General features: G+C 49.6%; 1 protein-coding gene across 26 annotated transcripts in view; it reads left to right on the top strand.

Moving 5' to 3' along the window:
- NRXN2 (neurexin 2) overlaps positions 1-18,282 on the top strand; it is a 287,195-nt gene that overhangs the window by 117,904 nt on the left and 151,009 nt on the right. For all 26 annotated transcript variants that reach the window (XM_048858529.2, XM_048858522.2, XM_048858520.2 and 23 more), the window contains 2 exons: positions 9,565-9,726; positions 10,251-10,689. In XM_048858529.2, the coding sequence (XP_048714486.1) occupies positions 9,565-9,726; positions 10,251-10,689 (601 nt within the window). The remainder of the gene's footprint in view (positions 1-9,564; positions 9,727-10,250; positions 10,690-18,282) is intronic.

Raw genomic sequence — 18,282 nt, 5'->3', positions numbered from 1 at the left:
TGTTTTGATAACACTGCACCTATGGCAAAGTTTGATGCGTCAGCTTCCACCATGAATGGCTTAGTGGGATCTGGATGGATAAGGATGGGTGCTGTGGTGAATGCCTTTTTTAGCGGATCTCAGGCAGGGTGGGCTTCTAAGGACCAGATGAACTTGGATCCTTTTCACAAAAGCATTGTCATTGGAGTGACAAGGCTAGAAAACCCCATTAGCTGTTGGTAAAAGTCGCCCAAGTCCTGAAATCACTGTACCTCTTGTATGTCCTTTGGAGAAACCCAATTGGATATGGCTGCCACTTGCACGGGTCCATAGTTAGTCCCTTTGGGGAAACAATATACCCAAGGAATTTGACTGTGCCTTGGTCAAATTCACACTTCTTAAGGTTGGCATATAGGTTCTGGCAGAGTGTCTTTAGGGGCTTGTCTACACTTACCAGGGGATTGAAGCGCAGCGATTGATGCATCAGCGGACCATAGATCGCTCACCCATTGACTCATGTACTCCACCTGAATGAGAAGCAAAAGGGGAGTCGATGGGAGAGCATCTCCCATCAACATAGCGTAGTGTGGACCCTGCGATAAGGAGATCTAAGTATGTTGACTTCAGCTACGTTATTCACATGTGTAACTTAGATCGATCTCCCCCCGTCGTGTAGATGCAGTGTATATGTTGGTTGTGGAGACCTGGATCTGCAGATGAAGGTCCTCAGAGGATGTCATCGAGGTAAATAATCACAAATTGGCCCAGCATTTCCCTAAAGATGTCATTAATTAAACGCTGGAAAGTCAACGGAGCATTGCACAAGTCAAATGGCATAACCAACTACTCCAAGTGTCCATACTCTGTGCAGAAGGCAGTCTTCTATTCATCTCCTTCTTGAATCTGAACCAAGTTATGAGTTCCACAAAGGTCCAATCTAGTGAAGTCCTTGGCAGAGCAAAGTCTTTCAGAGAGCTTGATGAGGGGGTAAGAGGTACGGTTCCAGATAGTAACGGATGAACCCCTTTTGCAGATTTTCTTGGTGATAGTTCTGGGGAACTTGTAACTCATGTTCTGAGGGAGAATAGATATGCCTGAAAGGTCCCCCTGCTCAACATGGAGGTCGATGGGGCAGCAAGATGTCAGCTTCCTTTTTGTTGAGCACATTGGCTAAGTCTTGATATTTGGTGGGTACTGAGGCTATTGGGAAGGCAGTGGGGATTGCCAAGTTTCCCTTTGGACTAACCCCCTCTGTCTTGGAATACTCCTGGAGGCAGGCAGAGCTGCAGAGGACTTCTGCTCTGTGGTTGGACTTTGGGAGGCAAGATTACCAGCAGTATGGTGAGCTAATATGCCTCATGCCTGTCATCCAGGGGATATGTGGGTCATAGGTGATGGGCCAGGGAATGCGGTGCATGGGTCAACCCGCACTGAAGGATTTCTCTATAACCTTGAAAGGTAGTGACTTCTAAGGGGGCAGGACTGGTGAGTGACTGGGTCCAAAGAAAGGAGTGAACCATCAACAGACTCTACCAAGTCAGGAGTATTTTGCACTGGGTGGGGACATTATGCACTCAGGCAAATTCTAAGACTCTGAAATTACATGAGGAACTGCAGTACACATGCGCTTCCAGGTAAATCTCCCACATTGTGGGTTCCATAGCTGGAGCAGAAGAAGGGGGTGTGTCAGGCACCAATTAGCCAACTGGAGTACTAGCAGAGAAATGTTTGTGCAAGGTACTAGAGTGAGAGGTAGAACCGCAACCTGAGTCTGCAGGTTCTGCAAGATGAGACAGGAAGATGGCCTTAGCAGGATCCACCCCACTAGTGGAAACTGTTCCTTCTCCATTTTTAGGTGGGCTACTCAAACTGGCATGAACGAGGGCATGAGCAGTCACATCTAGCGGTTGGAGCTATGGCGGACAGACCTAGTGATGGCAGTAGGGGTCAGAGCCAGTACCAGGCAAAGAAGCAGGACTGGAGCGGGACAGGAACAAAGCAGGAGTGGGCCTGAAGCAAGGCTGGAGACAAGGCTTAGAACAAGTCAGGCACAGGAGCAATCACAGGAGCAGATGTGTGTTGGTGGGGGTGACAGTTCTGGTGCTTCTGTGTGTGTGTGGGAATAGCTGTGTTATGTGTGTAGGGCGAGTAGCTCTTGTGTGGGAGAGTGTGGTGCGTGTGTGTGAGTGGGTAGAAATTGCTCTGGTGCTTGAGGGGGCAATAGCTCTGGAAGGGGGAGCAAATAACTGGTGTATGTGGGGGGAGAATATCTATGGGGTGTGTGTGTGTGCAGGCAGAATCTCTCTGCTGTGTGGATGTTTGGAGGGATAGCTCGTGTGTACATGTGAATGTGAGAAGTAACTCATTTAGTGGGAAAATGTCTGTGCGTTTGAGTTCTGGTCTGTGGAGGGGGAGAACTCTAGTGACTGTTTGATGGGAAAGCTCTGGTTTGTGTGTGTATGGAACTCTGTTGTGTGTAAGGGGAAGAGCTTTGTGGAGATACTGTGTTGTGACTGGGGGGAGAGCCCTGGTCCATGTGTATTGATGGGAGTTCTGGGGTATGTGCCTGGCAAAGGAGAGCTCTGGGGCGTGTGTGTGGAGGGATAGCTAATGTAGGTGTTGGGGGGGGAGACCTCTGCTGTGGAAGGGGGAGCTAGCTCTGGTGTGTGTGTGTGTGTGTGTGAGAGAGAGAGAGGGAGGGAGGGTTCTGTGGTGTGTGAAGAAGGAGCTCTTGGGGGGAGAGTGTGTGTGTATATGTGTGTTTTAATGGCTCTGGTGTGTGTGGGTGTAGGGAGGGTTTTGGAGTGTGTGCGGAAGGGGGATAGCTCTGGTGTGTGTGTGTGTGTGTGTGTGACAGAGAGAGAGAGGGTTCTGCAGTGTGTGGGGAAGAGGGATATCTCTGGTTTGTGTGGGGAAGGCCGTGTGTGTGTGTGTGTATGTATGTATGTATGTGTGAGCTGTAGGATGTATGTGAGGGAGGGCTTTGGTGTGTGTGGGAGGAGGGTTCTGGGGTTGTAGTACAACCCACACTCTTGTTTACCGATCACACAGGTGCTCCCGTTACAAACCACCTCCCAGCCAGCCCACTCCATCTCCATCATTTTAAGCCCCCCCCCTTCTCCCTCTCTCGTGCATGCCTCAGCTTGCATTTCTCTTTTTCTCTCTCTGCCCCCCATTGGTCCGTGACCCCGCATTGAAACCCCCAAACCTGTCTAACATGCACGGCTCTGGCTATTGCTCATTCTGCCTTTTTGCCCTGCATGGCTTTCCTCTCTCTCTCTGTCCATCCGAGTCTCTTTCTCTTCGCTGATCTCTCTCTCTCTCTCTCTCTCTTTGATGATTAATTAATTAATTAACCAAGAGCCATGATTAATGCCAGCTGATAATTAACTCCTGTGGTACTAATACTGTGCTAATGAAGATTGTCTTACTGTTCCTACTAACTGCCATTTTTCTGTCTGAACTTTTAAGTTTGTCTGAGGAAAACGGATCCCCAAATTCTTTTACTAATCCAAAACATCCCCACTCCCTTCCCCAAAGGAGCGCTCTGTCCTATGCTGGGCCTGTTTGAACTGGGATCCCTCCTTTTAGATTAGCTTTTTAGTGGGGGCAGTTTGTTCGCAGATGAGATTTTTGGTTTTTAACTAACAGATTTCTAGCCTGGCTCTGACAAGAGAATGGTGTCTAGTGGTTAGAGCAATGGGATGGGAGAAAGCTGGGAGGCAGAACTCCTGGGTTCTATGCCCAGCTCTTGCAGGGAAGTGGGGTTGAGTGGGTTAGAGTGTGCAACAGGTGGGGCTGGGAGCCAGGACTTCTGCCTTCTATCCCCAACTCTGGGTAGGGAGTGGGAACAGGGTAGGGTTGGGAGTCAGGACGTCTGGGTTCTATGCCCAGCTCTTGCAAGGAAGTGGGGCCCAGTGCGCTAGAGCTGGGGGGATGGACTAGGAATCGCAGCTCCTGAGTTCTATCATTGGCTCTGGATGGGGAGTGGGATCTGGTGGTTAGAGAAGGGAGGGCTGGGAATCAGGATTCCTGGGTTCTATCTCCAGCTCTGGGAGGAAACTGGGGGTCTAGTGATAAAAGCAGAGGGAGCTGGGAGCTCCTGTTTTATTCCCAGTTCTAGGTTGGGGGTGGGAGGCTGTTGTCTCTGGCAGAGTCTTCCCTGACTCACTCTGTCTGGGAGCTTCCTCTGCTCTTTTCACCCAGCCAGGTCAGGATCCAGGGATGACTTCAGCTGCTGCATATTCTGTTAGCTGGAATGTCATAGGGCATGTCTGAGTGTCGCTCCCATGTGGTGATGTGGGTCTTCATTGGCCTGGTGCTTAGTGGAGCCTCTTCCAACCACAGGTTCAGCCTGTCTAGCAGCTTAAGGGACAGTTCCACCCCAAGGCTGTAGCCTTTGACACAGCAGGACTTGAGGAGGGGCACTGTCTACAAGGAGGGACCCCAGCTTGGATTATACGCCTTCCTGCCCTTCCCTTCCCCTTCCTGTTCTAACTTCTTTTGCATGTCATTGTACTGACCAATACTAATGTGACCCCCCACAGCCTCCCCTCCCCCGCGTCCCCTGCTTTATGGGGAAAAGGAAATGGACCAATTGAAAGGAGTTTAACAAACCACAATTCCCCACCCCCAAATCCCTCACCATAACCTCTCACCCATGCACTCCCACTCGGTATCAAGAAACAGCCCCCCAACATACAGCTCCCCAACAAAGAAAAACGCAACTAGTCCTCCTGGCCCCCTTTCTAATCCCCCAATAAACATAATGGTTCCTCCAGGCCAGAGCCCTCATATGCACAAGATTTGATGGGTTGAAACAAGAATTGGGAGGATGGGGGTACAAAATACAGCCCCATTCTGTCTCCCACAAACCTCATGACAAGGGGTTAACAATTTGTTCTAGGGTTGTTGTGGTACCTATATACCAGGGGAAAATGCTTCCAGCAGAGCCTGACTTACCTCATCCCACTACTTCAGAGATCAAGCCTGGATCAGAACCAGCACGCAAAACAGTGGGGTGGACTTTGGATCTGAACTAGAGTCAACACTGTGATCCGGTTAGCGAGCATTGTGAGGCAAAGCCCCCATCTGTGCTGCAAGGGGTTGCTGTGGCATTGGGGTTCAGGTCCTCCCATTGCAAACATGATGGATGTACGGGGCATCAGGGAGGGCTGGTGTGGTAATAGAGGAGCTATCTGTGTACTGATACACCCTTGGTGTGTGTGTGTACTACCACTGGAATAGGATCAGAACAGCCTATACAGTGAGTGTGTGTGTACTGCCCCCTACTGGACAGGTTCAGAAATGCCTGTGTGTGGTTGTATATGCTGCTTCATAGTGAACAGAGGCAGTTCTGATTTTGTTTTGGTGTGTGTGTGTGAGAGAGAGAGAGGATCAGGGGTGTGTGTGTGTGTGAGTGAGAGAGAACACACTCTCTGTGTATGTACTACCACTACTGGACAGGATCAGAACTGCCTATGTTTACATGTGTACACTGCTCGATTCTAGGATAGAATGAGGACTGCCTCTAGGTTTGGTGGTGTACTGCCCCCTTCTAGACAGGAGCAGAATGGCCTCTGTGTGTGTGTATACTGCTCAATGTATTGTTCAGGACTGTCTGTATGTGTATTTGTGTCCTTCTCAATACTGCATAAACGGAGGACAACCTGTATGTGTGATGCTCCCTACTAGATAGGATCAGAAATGTGTGTGTGAGCATACATGCATATATACTGCTCCCTACTGGAGATGATCATAACTGTGTGTGCAACTGTACTGCACCCCACTGAACAGGATCAGAACTACCTGTGTGTGTGTGTGTATACTGTTCCATACTGTATAGAATCAGAACTCTGTGTGTGTGTGTATGCATGTGTGCGTGCACATATACTGCCCCCTATTGGACAAGATCAGAACTGCCTCTGTGTCTGCATGTGTGTGTACTCCTCCATACTGTATATAATCAGAACTGCCTATGTTTGGGCATGCTTGTAAGTACTGCCCCATACTAGACATGATCAGAACTGTGTGTGTGTGTGTGTGTGTGCGCACGCACATGATGCTCCCTATTAGATAGGATCAGAAGTCCAAGCATGTGTGCAAATGGATGTGTACTACCTCCTACTGGAGATGATCATAATTCTCTGTGTATGTACTGACCCCGCCGAACAGAATCAGAACTGCCTCTGTGTGTGTATGTGTGTGTGTGTGTGTAAAACTATAGAATCAGAACTGCCTATATGTGCGTGCTTATATGTACTGCCCCATCCTGGACATGATCAGAACTGCTGCAGTGTGTGTTTTTGTGCATTGCTCCCTACTAGACAGGTTTGGAACTGTGCGTGTGATCCTGTATGCCTATTGCCCCCTATGGCAGATATTTATCATAACTGCTTGGGTATGTGTATGTATTACCCACTGCTAGATAGGATCAGACCAACCTGTGAGTGTGTGTGTGAGAGAGAGAGAGAGAAAAAAAAAACAAGAACTGTCCCCTACAGGATAGAATGAGAATTTCCTGTGTGTGTGTATGGACTGCTCCTGGATAGCTAGGATCACAGCTCTGTGTGTATGCGTGCGTGCAAGCAAGCAGTGCCCTCTACTGGACAGGATGAGAAATACCTGTCTCTCCACGCGCTGCAGAGAGGCTCAGAACTGCCTTCTCTTACCTCAACCTACCCCAGTCTGAACAACCATTACCCTCAGACTATCTGATACCTTCCCTCCCTGTATCCCCCATGTGGACTGGCTGTTACCCTTTCCACAGCCTCACATTGACCAACTGTTTCTCCTGTCCTACTCCTCTCATGGACCAGCCATTACCCCTACATACACACACGGCCCTGTTACAGCTGCCCCACAGGCCATCTGTTACCTTCCTCTAACCTCTCCTATAATGGCTTTTAACTGCCCCAAGCTTCCCCTAGAACAGCTGTTACCCCAACTTCTGTCCTCTCCACATACCAGTTGTTACTCACTCCCTCCCCACAACCTTATCACAGAACAGCTGTTCCCTTCACCCATACCACAGTGGCCATTGCCCCCATAGCCTCCTCCTGGAACAGCTGTTCCCCTTGTCTCCTCCAAAAGCAACAGTTACCCACTGTCCTGCCCCAGACTGGTTGATACACACCTACCCACAACCTACTCAGGGAACAGCGGTTATCATCCCAACCACCAAATCCTCACTGAACGGCCATTCCCCCTCCAACAGCTCCACAATGAATGGCCATTCCCCCTCCAACAGCCTCCTCACAGAATGGCCATTCAGCCCCCTGACATCCTCCTCACAGAACAGCCATCTCCTCCCCGCCCCCCACAGCCTCCTCACACAACGGCCATCCCCCGCCCCCAGCCTCCTCACACAATGGCCATCCCCTCCCCTCCAGCCTCCTCACACAACAGCCATTCCCCCTCCTTCTCCAGCCTCCTCACTGAATGACCATTTCCCCTTCCAACAGCCTCCTCCCACAATTGCCATTCCCCCACTCCCCCCAGCCTCCTCACACAACAGCCATTCACCCACCCCCACAGCCTCCTCATACAAGGGCCATTCCGCCTCCAACAGCCTCCTCACACAACGGCCATTCCCCCCCCCCCCCAGCCAGCCTCCTCACACAATGGCCATCCCCCGCCCCCAGCCTCCTCACACAACAGCCATTCCCCCTCCTTCCCCAGCCTCCTCACAGAACAGCCATTCTCCCTGCTCCCCAGCCTCCTCACACAATGGCCATTTCCCCCGCCTCTTCACACAACAACCATTTCCCCCCACAGCCTCCTCACACTATGGCTGTTCCCCCCCTCCCCCACAGCCTCCTCACAAAATGGCCATTCCCCCACCTTCCGCAGCCTCCTCAGATAACGGCCATTCTCTCCCCCACCTCCCACCAGCCTCCTCACAGAACTGCCATTCTGTCCCCACAGCCTCCTCACACAACGGCCATTGTCCCCCTCCCCAGCCTCCTCACACAACAGACATTTACCTTCCAACAACCTCCTCACACAACGGCCACCCCCCCCGTCTCCTCACAGAATGGCCACTGTCCCATGCCCGCCCTCCGAGTCTCCTTACAGAACTGCCATTCCCTCCCCTAGCATCCTTCAGAACGGCCATTCCCCCTTCACCAGCCCCCTCACACAAATTGCATTCCCCACAAGAATCCTCACACAATGGCCATTTCCCCTCCCCCCAGCCTCCTCACAGAATGGCCGTTCCCCCTCCAACAGCCTCCTCACAGAACAGCCATCTCCTCCCCTCCAGCCTCCTCACACAACGGTCATTCCAGCCTCCTCACAGAATGGCCGTTCCCCACCTCCACCCCAGCCTCCTTATACAATGGCCATTCCCCCTCCAACAGCATCCTCACACAACAGCCATTTCCCCCCACAACCTCCTCACACTATGGCCATTCCCCCCACAGCCTCCTCACAGAATGGCCATTCCTCCGTCTTCCACAGTCTCCTCACAGAACAGCCATTCTCCCCCCGACCCCCCACCAGCCTCCTCAGAGAACGGCCATTCCCCACACCAGCCTCCTCACACAACGGCCACCACCCCCCCCCCCAGCCTCCTCCCCATCGGCCATTTCTCTCCTCCCCCAGCCTCCTCTCACATTGGCCATTCCTCCTCCAACAGCCTCCTTACACAGTGGCCATTTCCCCTCTTCCCCCAGCCTCCTCACCAAGCATCCATTCCCCCGCCTCCTCCCCCCAGCCTCCTCACTAACAAACATTGCCACCCCTCCCCATAGATGTGCCTGTACCCCTGTCTTTCTTTGGACCTGCCTTTACCCCTAGAGTGGCAGAGGTCCCAACTGCCCAAATTAAGGCAGGGGAGATGTGTCATACACCCTAGGCCAACCAGGGTGGACAGTGGGAGGTCCCGGCTTGGTTTAGGGCAACACTGTCAGCTTTGCACCCCAACCTGGACCTCGGTGAGGAGCTGCAGCTGTGGTGAGTGGGGTGCAGCCTCGGGGGGTGGAGGGCAGATTGGGATGGGATATATGGCACTTATCCATCACCCAACAGGTCTAGCTGTCTATAATATCACTAACCCCCTGGCAGGGCTAATGACAGGCCATCAAAACTGGTGCACCCCTCTTCCCAGCCGCCCACCAAATCTTGTGCAGACCCTCCCCAACAAATCTGCAACAATCCCCTCCCCAGCCCTCTTCCCCCACTAAATCTTGTGAACCACCCTCCCTTGGTCAAATCTTATGTCCCCTCTTTTCCAGCCCCTCCATCAATTTTTGTCCACTCCTCCTTTTCAGCCCATCAAATATTGTGAACAACCCCATTGCAGTCCCCCTCCCACATAAAATTTTGTGCTGCCTCTTTCAATCCCCATTAAATTTTGTTCAACTCCCCCTTTCCCCAAGCCCCAAATACTGGCATTCCTCCAAAGAGACAACCAGACATAAAAATGGCTTAGCCACCTCTCCCCTCATCACCCCCCAGCCCCTCACCAGCCCCAGGCAGTTAATATTCTGTTGTCTGCTTGTTTCCCCCCCGCCCCCCCCGCATCCCTTCCCCTTCCCCTTCCCCGCCACTGTCCCACCCCACCCCTGCAATCATGATGGACAGGTGACCATTTCCGTGGATGGTATCCTGACAACGACGGGCTACACGCAGGAGGATTATACCATGCTGGGCTCAGATGACTTTTTCTACATTGGGGGCAGCCCCAACACAGCTGACCTGCCGGGGTCCCCTGTCAGCAATAACTTCATGGGGTGCCTCAAAGATGTGAGTATGCAATGACATGCAGCTGCCTCTGGGGCTGGGTGATGTCTATGTCTATAGGGATACCTTGACCAGCACTGTGATGCAGCCACCTATGAGGTGGGGTGTAAGGGCTGTTTAACCTCCCATAGCAATGCTGCCCAAAAGTTTAGGGCAGGAAGTGCAGGAGTATCTCTCGTCAGTGGCAATTGAGGACCGTTCCCATATGAATCTTGTTTGGGGGCTGGCAGGGATGGAATTTGATGTGTGATGTAGACAATAGGAACAAGAAGGAGACCCAGGAAACTCATTACACACAGCAGCCATCAGATAGGAACAGCTCTAGATCACTGTTTACTTGAAGCCGGATTGGAGCTGGTTTTTCCCCTAGAGGGAAAAGACCTTGTATTCCACCCCCGAGCTCCCTGCAAGCTAGCCAATCTCTCTACCCGCTGAGCCAGTCAGCAGGTCTCTGCTGGGGGCCAGATCGAAGTTGGCACCCCCTAGAGGACAAAGGCCTCGTATCCCACTGCAGCTCTCCCCACCAGGTCGTGTACAAGAACAATGACTTCAAGCTGGAGCTGTCACGCCTGGCAAAGGAGGGTGACCCCAAGATGAAGATCAATGGGGACTTGGTGTTCCGCTGTGAGAATGTGGCAGCGCTGGATCCAGTCACCTTTGAGTCGCCTGAGGCCTACATCTCCCTGCCCAAGTGGAACACCAAGAAGACTGGCTCCATCTCCTTTGATTTCCGCACCACCGAGCCCAACGGGCTGCTGCTCTTCAGCCATGGGCGCCTGCAGCCCCCGCGGGAGGGCCGGGCTGAGCGCCCACACAAGGCTGACTACTTTGCCATGGAGCTGCTGGACGGCCACCTTTACCTGCTGCTCGACATGGGTTCTGGGGGCATCAAGATGCGGGCCAGCAACAAGAAGGTCAATGATGGCGAGTGGTGCCATGTGGACTTCCAGCGTGATGGGCGTAAAGGTGAGAGGGCTCCTCTGCCCTGCTTGCAACATCCCAGCCTATGGGGAAACCCATGCCCACCTCTGTCCCCTCATCCCCAACCTATCGATGGAGACCCATCTCCCACCTCTGCCTGCTCCCTGTGCCCTGGTTGCCTGGAACTCTGCCCACCCACAGGGAGTGCCATGCCACCTCTGCCCTCCAGACTGTGCCTGCATGTCACCTGCCTACAGGGATCCCCTCTGCCCAGAACAGAGACCCCATGTGCTCACCTCTACCCCCACCCTTGAGGAGCCCCCAGCTGGGGTGTCTGAAGTTGTGCAGCAATGTGGCAAGGTCATGGTGCCACCTGGTGGCTCTGCCGTGCATTGTGGGCTGTAGGGGCTGCAATTGGGCTTTGGATGAGGGCCAGCAGGTGGGGCATGTGTGTTGGGGGGAACCTGCTGAGTCACAGAGCTCAGTGGAGGCACTCAGGCTGAATTGTGCCTTGCACTTTGGGTTAGGGAGCAAATTTGATCCTACTATAGTCCTTCCCAAGGGCCTGCCCAATAGAGAGCCCAGAGCTGTCTCCCCCCCACCCCCTTTTCCCCCCTCGCTGCTGATTGGCATAACAAATTGGCTGCTCATTAGTGGCTCATTAAGAGAGGTGAGAAAATAGGCCCAGGAGTGGCAGGGAACAGAGACAGAAGCATCACCTACAGCTCCCCATAAGTGGGTGGGGTGGAGGGAGGGAGAGAGAGAAAGCTAGATGCAGTGCTGCCCCCTGCTGGTTGAAATATCTCAAAGCCTGTCTAAGTCAATATAAGTTCTCATTTTGGCCATGTGTATATGCACAGTTCCTTACTGATAGGAACATGTCAGCACTGTCCCTATGTGCATATCAGCTCCCTCTGTGTATGTGTTCATGTTCAACCTGTGAAACTCTTTGCCAGAGGATGTTGTGAAGGCCAAGACTATAACAGGCTTCAAAAAAGAACTAGCTAAGTTCATGGAGGATGTGTCCATCAATGGCTATTAGCCAGGATAGGCAGGAATGGTGTCCCTAGCCCCTGTTTGCCAGAAGCTGGGAATGGGTGACAAGGGATGGATCACTTGAAGATTACCTGTTCTAGTTATTCCCTCTGGGGCACCTGGCATTGGCCACTATCGGAAGACAGGATACTGGGCTAGATGGACCTTTGGTCTGACCCAGTATGGCCATTCTTATGTTTATGCATGTGCATGTATGTGTGAGAATCGTGCATGTCTGAGTGAACGTGTGTGAATTAGTGTGTGCATGGGTGTGCATGAATGCATGGGGATGTATGAATCATTGTGTGAGTATGTGTGTGAATTGTGTGTGAGAGCATGTATGTGAATCAGTGCATACGTATGGGTGCATGTATGTATTGTGACCTCGTTTTGACCCGAGCAGTAAACCAAAAATTCAGAGTCTTGAAAAAAGAAAAGGAGTACTTGTGGCACCTTAGAGACTAACCAATTTATTTGAGCATGAGCTTTCGTGAGCTACAGCTCACTTCATCGGATGCATACCGTGGAAACTGCAGCAGACTTTATATACACACAGAGAATATGAAACAATACCTCCTCCCACCCCACTGTCCTGCTGGTAATAGATCTAAAGTGATCATCAGGTTGGGCCATTTCCAGCACAAATCCAGGTTTTCTCACCCTCCACCCCCACACACAAATTCACTCTCCTGCTGGTGATAGCGTGATAGAGAGTGAATTTGTGGGGGGGGGGGTGGAGGGTGAGAAAACCTGGATTTGTGCTGGAAATGGCCCAACCTGATGATCACTTTAGATAAGCTATTACCAGCAGGACAGTGGGGTGGGAGGAGGTATTGTTTCATATTCTCTGTGTGTATATAAAGTCTGCTGCAGTTTCCACGGTATGCATCCGATGAAGTGAGCTGTAGCTCACGAAAGCTCATGCTCAAATAAATTGGTTAGTCTCTAAGGTGCCACAAGTACTCCTTTTCTTTTTGCGAATACAGACTAACACGGCTGTTACTCTGAAAAGAGTCTTGAAAGTTGTTCCAGGAGGAGAAAGTGGTGATGGATGCAAACCTGTTTATTTACAAAGAATGGACAAAGTCCAGTTTCTCTGAACAAGGCAGGAATCAAACAGAGAGTTTCTTTGCTCATAGCTCCAAGCTCCTCTGTAGCCAGCACTAGGCCGAAAAGCTCTCTCTCTTAGCTTTTTCCAAGCACCATGCTCCCAGTGCTTTTGTGACTGCATATGGTGTTTCCTTGCTGCCTTTTCCCTTCCTTCCTCTGGTCTTTCTGCCTCTCTCTCACAAAGACACACACCTCTACAAAGCAACAGCCGGTGAAACTTCTCCATCCATATGTGCCTTGCATGTGCCTTTGTTTTGTAACACCCTGTGTTTTGGTTGGAGGGCCCTATTGTTCCAGCTGCCTGGGTCACTAAAGGATCTATAATGGCTTCTTACAACTACCTTAAATGAAGGGTCGTGTTTCCGCTGAATAGTAACAGCAAGGTTTATCTGGAGCCTGAAAACACCCCTCATCTTATCTTCACCCATCACCTTGATGGAGTCCAAAATGGTGACATCCTGAGCAACCCATCCCAGATAGAAAGAAAAGTAACTATTTAACAAATTACGTATGATGCAAACTTAACTATTTACATATTTACAGTGTCTTTCTGTCTGGATATTTCACGTAACCAACCCCAAACAATTTTACTTCCATCCAAATCTTCATGGAGCTTTTCTTTCCCTGCCCCATTTCCTTTCATCCACAGCCAGGAGTTCCTTTTGAGGGGTGCAGTAATTTCACTCTAGAGAATTTAGACTTTTGCTGTAATAAGCAATCGTGCTCTCAAGTCCTTGATGTTCTTGTGTCAATACTGCCCCCGATCTGTAAGCACTAGTATTTCTGTCAATATAAAAGGTCTTTTGAATCACGGACAGTCCTAGATAGGAGTAGTCACAAGAGCCTGTTTGAACTCTGAAAATGCTCTGCTGACTGCTGAAATGGTTTCCCTTTCTCTCCCAACCTATGCAGCATTTTTTCAATATTGGCAAACCCACAAATAAACCTTTATAATAGGAGCAGAGTCCGACAAAACTCTCCCCATCTGTGAGTGTCTGGGAAGTTTGCCAGTTCTGCACAGCCTCAATTTTCTGTTTGTCAGTGAAAATTCCCTCCTCTCTGATAGTGTGCCCAAGAGAGATTACCTTTTTTTGAAACAGCTCACATTTCTTTGGGTTCTGTTTCAAATTGGCATCCTTCAGCTTACCGCAGACCATTTGTAGATGTATCAGTTCCTGTTCAAAAGTTTTAGCATGCACTAGGATATCATCTAGGTGTAACAGACAGGCTGAGAGAGACATGCCGTGTCACATCCTCTCCATTAGCCTCTCAAATGTGGTTGGTGCACTGCATAAGCTGACAGCCATCCCTTTTAATTGCCACCGGCCTTGTCCTGTGGTGAAATCTGTCTTTTCCCTGTCCTTTAGATCCTCTGCCACTTGCCAATACCCACTTTTAAGATTCAGTGTGGAAAACCAGATTGAACCCACCACACCACCCAGGGTGTCATTTGTTCATGGTAGTGGATAAGAATCCTTTAAAGTGACTTCATTTAGTTTTCTATAGTCCACACACAATCTGATGCTGTCATCTTTTTTCTTAAGCAGCACTGTGAGTGAAACCAAAGGAATGCTTAAAGTCTCAGTTATGTCTTCCACATTTCCTCAGTGTCCTGTAAGGCCTCTCCCTTCTTTGTTACTGGTAGCCAGTGAGATGGCTGTTTAATGGGTCATTTTCCCCCATTTCAATCTTGTGCTGGATTAGTGCAATACAGTCTGTATCTTTGTTGGATGAGGAGAAAAACTCCTGATTCTTAGCCAGAAAGTCTCTCTGACTGTTCTGCTGCTTTTCATTTAAATATATGGCACTGCACTGGAACAATTCTGATAGAAACTCTGGGAGCTCACCTTTCTCCCACCCCCAGTAGTTTCCTTCTATACCAGCAATTACTAGATCCACTGGTTCTTTAAGTGATGGTCCCTATGGAATACAGATTGGGACCACACATCACAAAGAACCTCTGAAAGAAAAGGAGTACTTGTGGCACCTTAGAGACTAACCAATTTATTTGAGCATAAGCTTTTGTGAGCTACAGCTCACTTCATCGGATGCATCTCTAGTTATAGGTAAGTAACCCCCTCTTCATATTTTGCAACTGTGGTTCCCTTTGTTACTATTTACTGCTTGTCAGAAACATGTAACAGAGGAACAGGTATCCATTCCTAATTCAGCTCCACAAGAGCTTTAGCAGCTAAGATTCCCCCGAGATCCTGGGTCTCAAAACAGGTTTTAGCTACTCCCCATCTTTCTTTGCTGGAAAGCTACCACAGCATGTAGCTGTTATAATGGTTTCTCATCCTAGGGGCAGGATGACTTCTTCACTGCAAACTAATTGCCTACAAATCTTCTGTCTCACCTGAGCCAAGTATTTAAAGGGAATTTTCACAGACTGACACTTTGCCTGGCATTTATTACACAGTTATTAGCCATAAAGAAATCCAAACTGATGATTAGCTCATCCTCTATCTTGGCTATCCAGACTTCTTACACAAATTCCAGAAGTCCAACTTTTAAACCTAATTTTCAGACAGGTGCATTTTCAACCCCCCTCATCCTGCAATTTGAGACTAATGAGGTAGGTCAGATTTAGATCTCTTATTCCTAGCCTTTTTAGCATGTCTGATCTAATAACTATTATGTTTGAGCAGGTGTCAGTTACCCCAATGCATTTCACAGCTCCTATTATAGACTTAATAGCCAATTCCTATTGTTGTTTAACTGCCCAGATCTAAACAAAACCTGTGGGGCTGATCCTTGTACCCCCAGGCTTTGCCCCTCCAGTGTGGTGTCTCTCCGTTTACCAAACTGGGTGAGGGACTTTCACTAGGCACTTGTGATGCTTTGTTCTGGCCCATCTTATATTTATAACTGCTTTTTTTAATAGCCAGATTTTTCACAGTGCAAACATTTAACTGAACTGCTTCCCTTAATTTTTATGTTATTGCCAATTTCCCTTGTTTTACAAAATGAATTTACCACTTTTCGTGATGTTTTGGAATGATCAGAAATCAGATAAGAATCTCTTTTTCCACCATATATATTAGGCAGAGCTGTACTTACAGCGCTCCTCGTGATCAGCTTCCATCTTCCTCACTAGGCAAGCAGCTGCTTCCTATTTTGGTGAGCTGCTGCAAGGAAATATTCAAGTTCTGTTGTAAATTCCACAGTCTCTTGGAGTGTCTTTGGCCTCTTTTCACTGATCTTGATCAGCAAGTCCAAGTTCAGCTGAGCATCTGCAAATTGATCTGTTCCCAATTTATCTTGGAAGTCCTTTTCAGTATCTAGATATGCCAGAAACATGAGTCTTTTCAGGTCCTTTGCCAATTGAGATGTGGTATCCTCTTTCCCTCTCCAAGGCTCTGTCTCCACTAGCAAGCTTACAGCAGCACAGCTGTACCAATGCAGCTGCACTGCTGCAAGATCGCTCATGTAGCTGCTCTGTGTCGGAAGGAGAGAGCTCTTCCATCGACATAATAAAACCACCTCAACAAGTAGTGGTATCTGTGTTGGCAGGAGAAGCTCTCCCACCGACATGGCGTTCTGCACACTACCACTTATGCTGGCGAAATTTATGTCGCTCAGGGAGGTGTTTTTTCATACCCCAAGCAACGTAAGTTTTGCTGACATAAGTGTTAATGTAGACATGGCCTAACTCTTGGCTGTGCCTTGGACGTATTGTATTTCAAAAATAAGGGACTGTTTTCTTAGCACTCCACCCCACCTCTCCTCCCAGTATTTTTATCATTAGTATTAATTATTATTATTCATAATAATAATAAGTAGAGGTCACCTACATTCATGGGGGTATTTCTTGCTGCTTTTTGCAGCACTCAGCAACTCCCAATCTTATTGTATAGAGGTGAAAAAATAAGGGACGTCCCTTGTAATAAGGGACTGTTGGCAACCCTACTTGGACATCTCAGAATGATGGCTGGCTTCAGTGGTGGAATCTCCATCCTTAGAGGTTTTTAAGGCCTGGCTTGACAAAGCCCTGCCTGGGATGATTTAGTTGGGGTTGGTCCTGCTTTGAGCAGGGGGTTGGACTAGATGACCTCCTGAGGTCTCTTCCAATCCTAATCTTCTATTATTCTATGATTCAGGCCACATATCAAGGGATTGTTTCAGATCTGGACAACTCAGTTTGTTTTCTGGGGCTAAGTTCTGTAGCACTATCAGAACTGGGCCACTCAGGCTGGCTATTAGCCCCCCCCCCCCGCCCTTTTTGTCCATCTCAGCCATTCGTATGATGTTGAATTGAGCCAAATAAGCCTGGCATTAGGTTTTTCCATCAAAGATAGTAAGTGGGTATCATGGATCCACAGATCTGGTGTTCTGAACAGCTTTGGAACTGTCCCTTCAGTGTGCTAGATCCACTCTTAGGTCTTTTTACAGGGGTAAACCAGTTGGCTTCACTGCCTCCTTCGACCGAATCTCAGAGCCTTCACCACCCCTGCTTCACGCCATGAGCTCCCTTCAGTGAGCCCACCTGAGTTGGACACCTTGGAGAGACTTGTACACCCAAACGGAGCAATGCACCCACACCTTCAGCATCCGCAGTGACTCTTAGGCAGCATTACCACATGTCTGGAACACAGCATAGAAAGTCCTTGGTTAGCATAGAGAAAAGAAAGTTACAGCGTGCTCCATTTGGGTTAGCCCAGGGCCACATCAAGCGGTGTGTTCCCCCCCCTTGGCTCTCACTCTGTCCCCCTTTGTCCAAATTCCTGAGCCAGTCCCACCTACCTCCTCTTCAGTCCGTTGTTGGCCAGCTGATCAAATGTGTCTGGCTTCTTGCGGAGAGTGGACCATCCATGGTTGTTGGTTGGTAGGTAGCAAATGTCCTGGGGGTTGGCTTTGCTGTTGTCTTCATGGACTCTCTAATGACATGGGCCTCAAACTCGAGACCGCTAGACATCAGCCACATCTGTGTGGCAGCCTGCCTGAGAGTAAACAGCCCTTTTTCACCCCCTTGGTGACAGTGCAGCCTGTGGGGAAACTGAGGCACACATAGTATTCATACAAAATATTTACAGAAAATTCCCACTTCATCACTGCGGGGTTTTGCATTATTGAGCTGAGACAATCCAATCTCTTCTCTCTGGGGGTTACAAACAAGGTAGAATGTCTGGTCTTACCCAAGTCTTCTGACTAGCCCCGTTCCAAATCCAGGCCTCTGATTTCCACTGTGGCCCATGCCCTTTTGATTTCCTTCTCAAGGTGATTTCTCAGCTCCCTAAGTTCTTGCTGCAGCTCATTCTGTTAGCACGTTCCAAGTTGTCTAAAGCTTCCCTGGCCTCATCTATTTTATGGAAAACTTTCTGGTCTGTGGCAGTCAAGTTGCTGGTCACCTTATTGATCCATCTGGCCTGGCCATTCCAGTCTGGGAGTGTTACAGCTGGGCTTCCCAGTCTGGCCGGCACTTTGTAACTGTTGCTTCAACAAAGATTTGCTCTTCGCCTACAAGTCGTCTCTCAGCCCTTTCTGGGAAACCTC

The sequence above is a fragment of the Caretta caretta genome, chromosome 7 (genome assembly GCF_965140235.1).
Source record: "Caretta caretta isolate rCarCar2 chromosome 7, rCarCar1.hap1, whole genome shotgun sequence".
NCBI lineage: Eukaryota > Metazoa > Chordata > Testudines > Cheloniidae > Caretta > Caretta caretta.
Note: the sequence above shows the minus strand (reverse complement) of the source record. Positions and strands in the feature narration are given on the sequence as shown.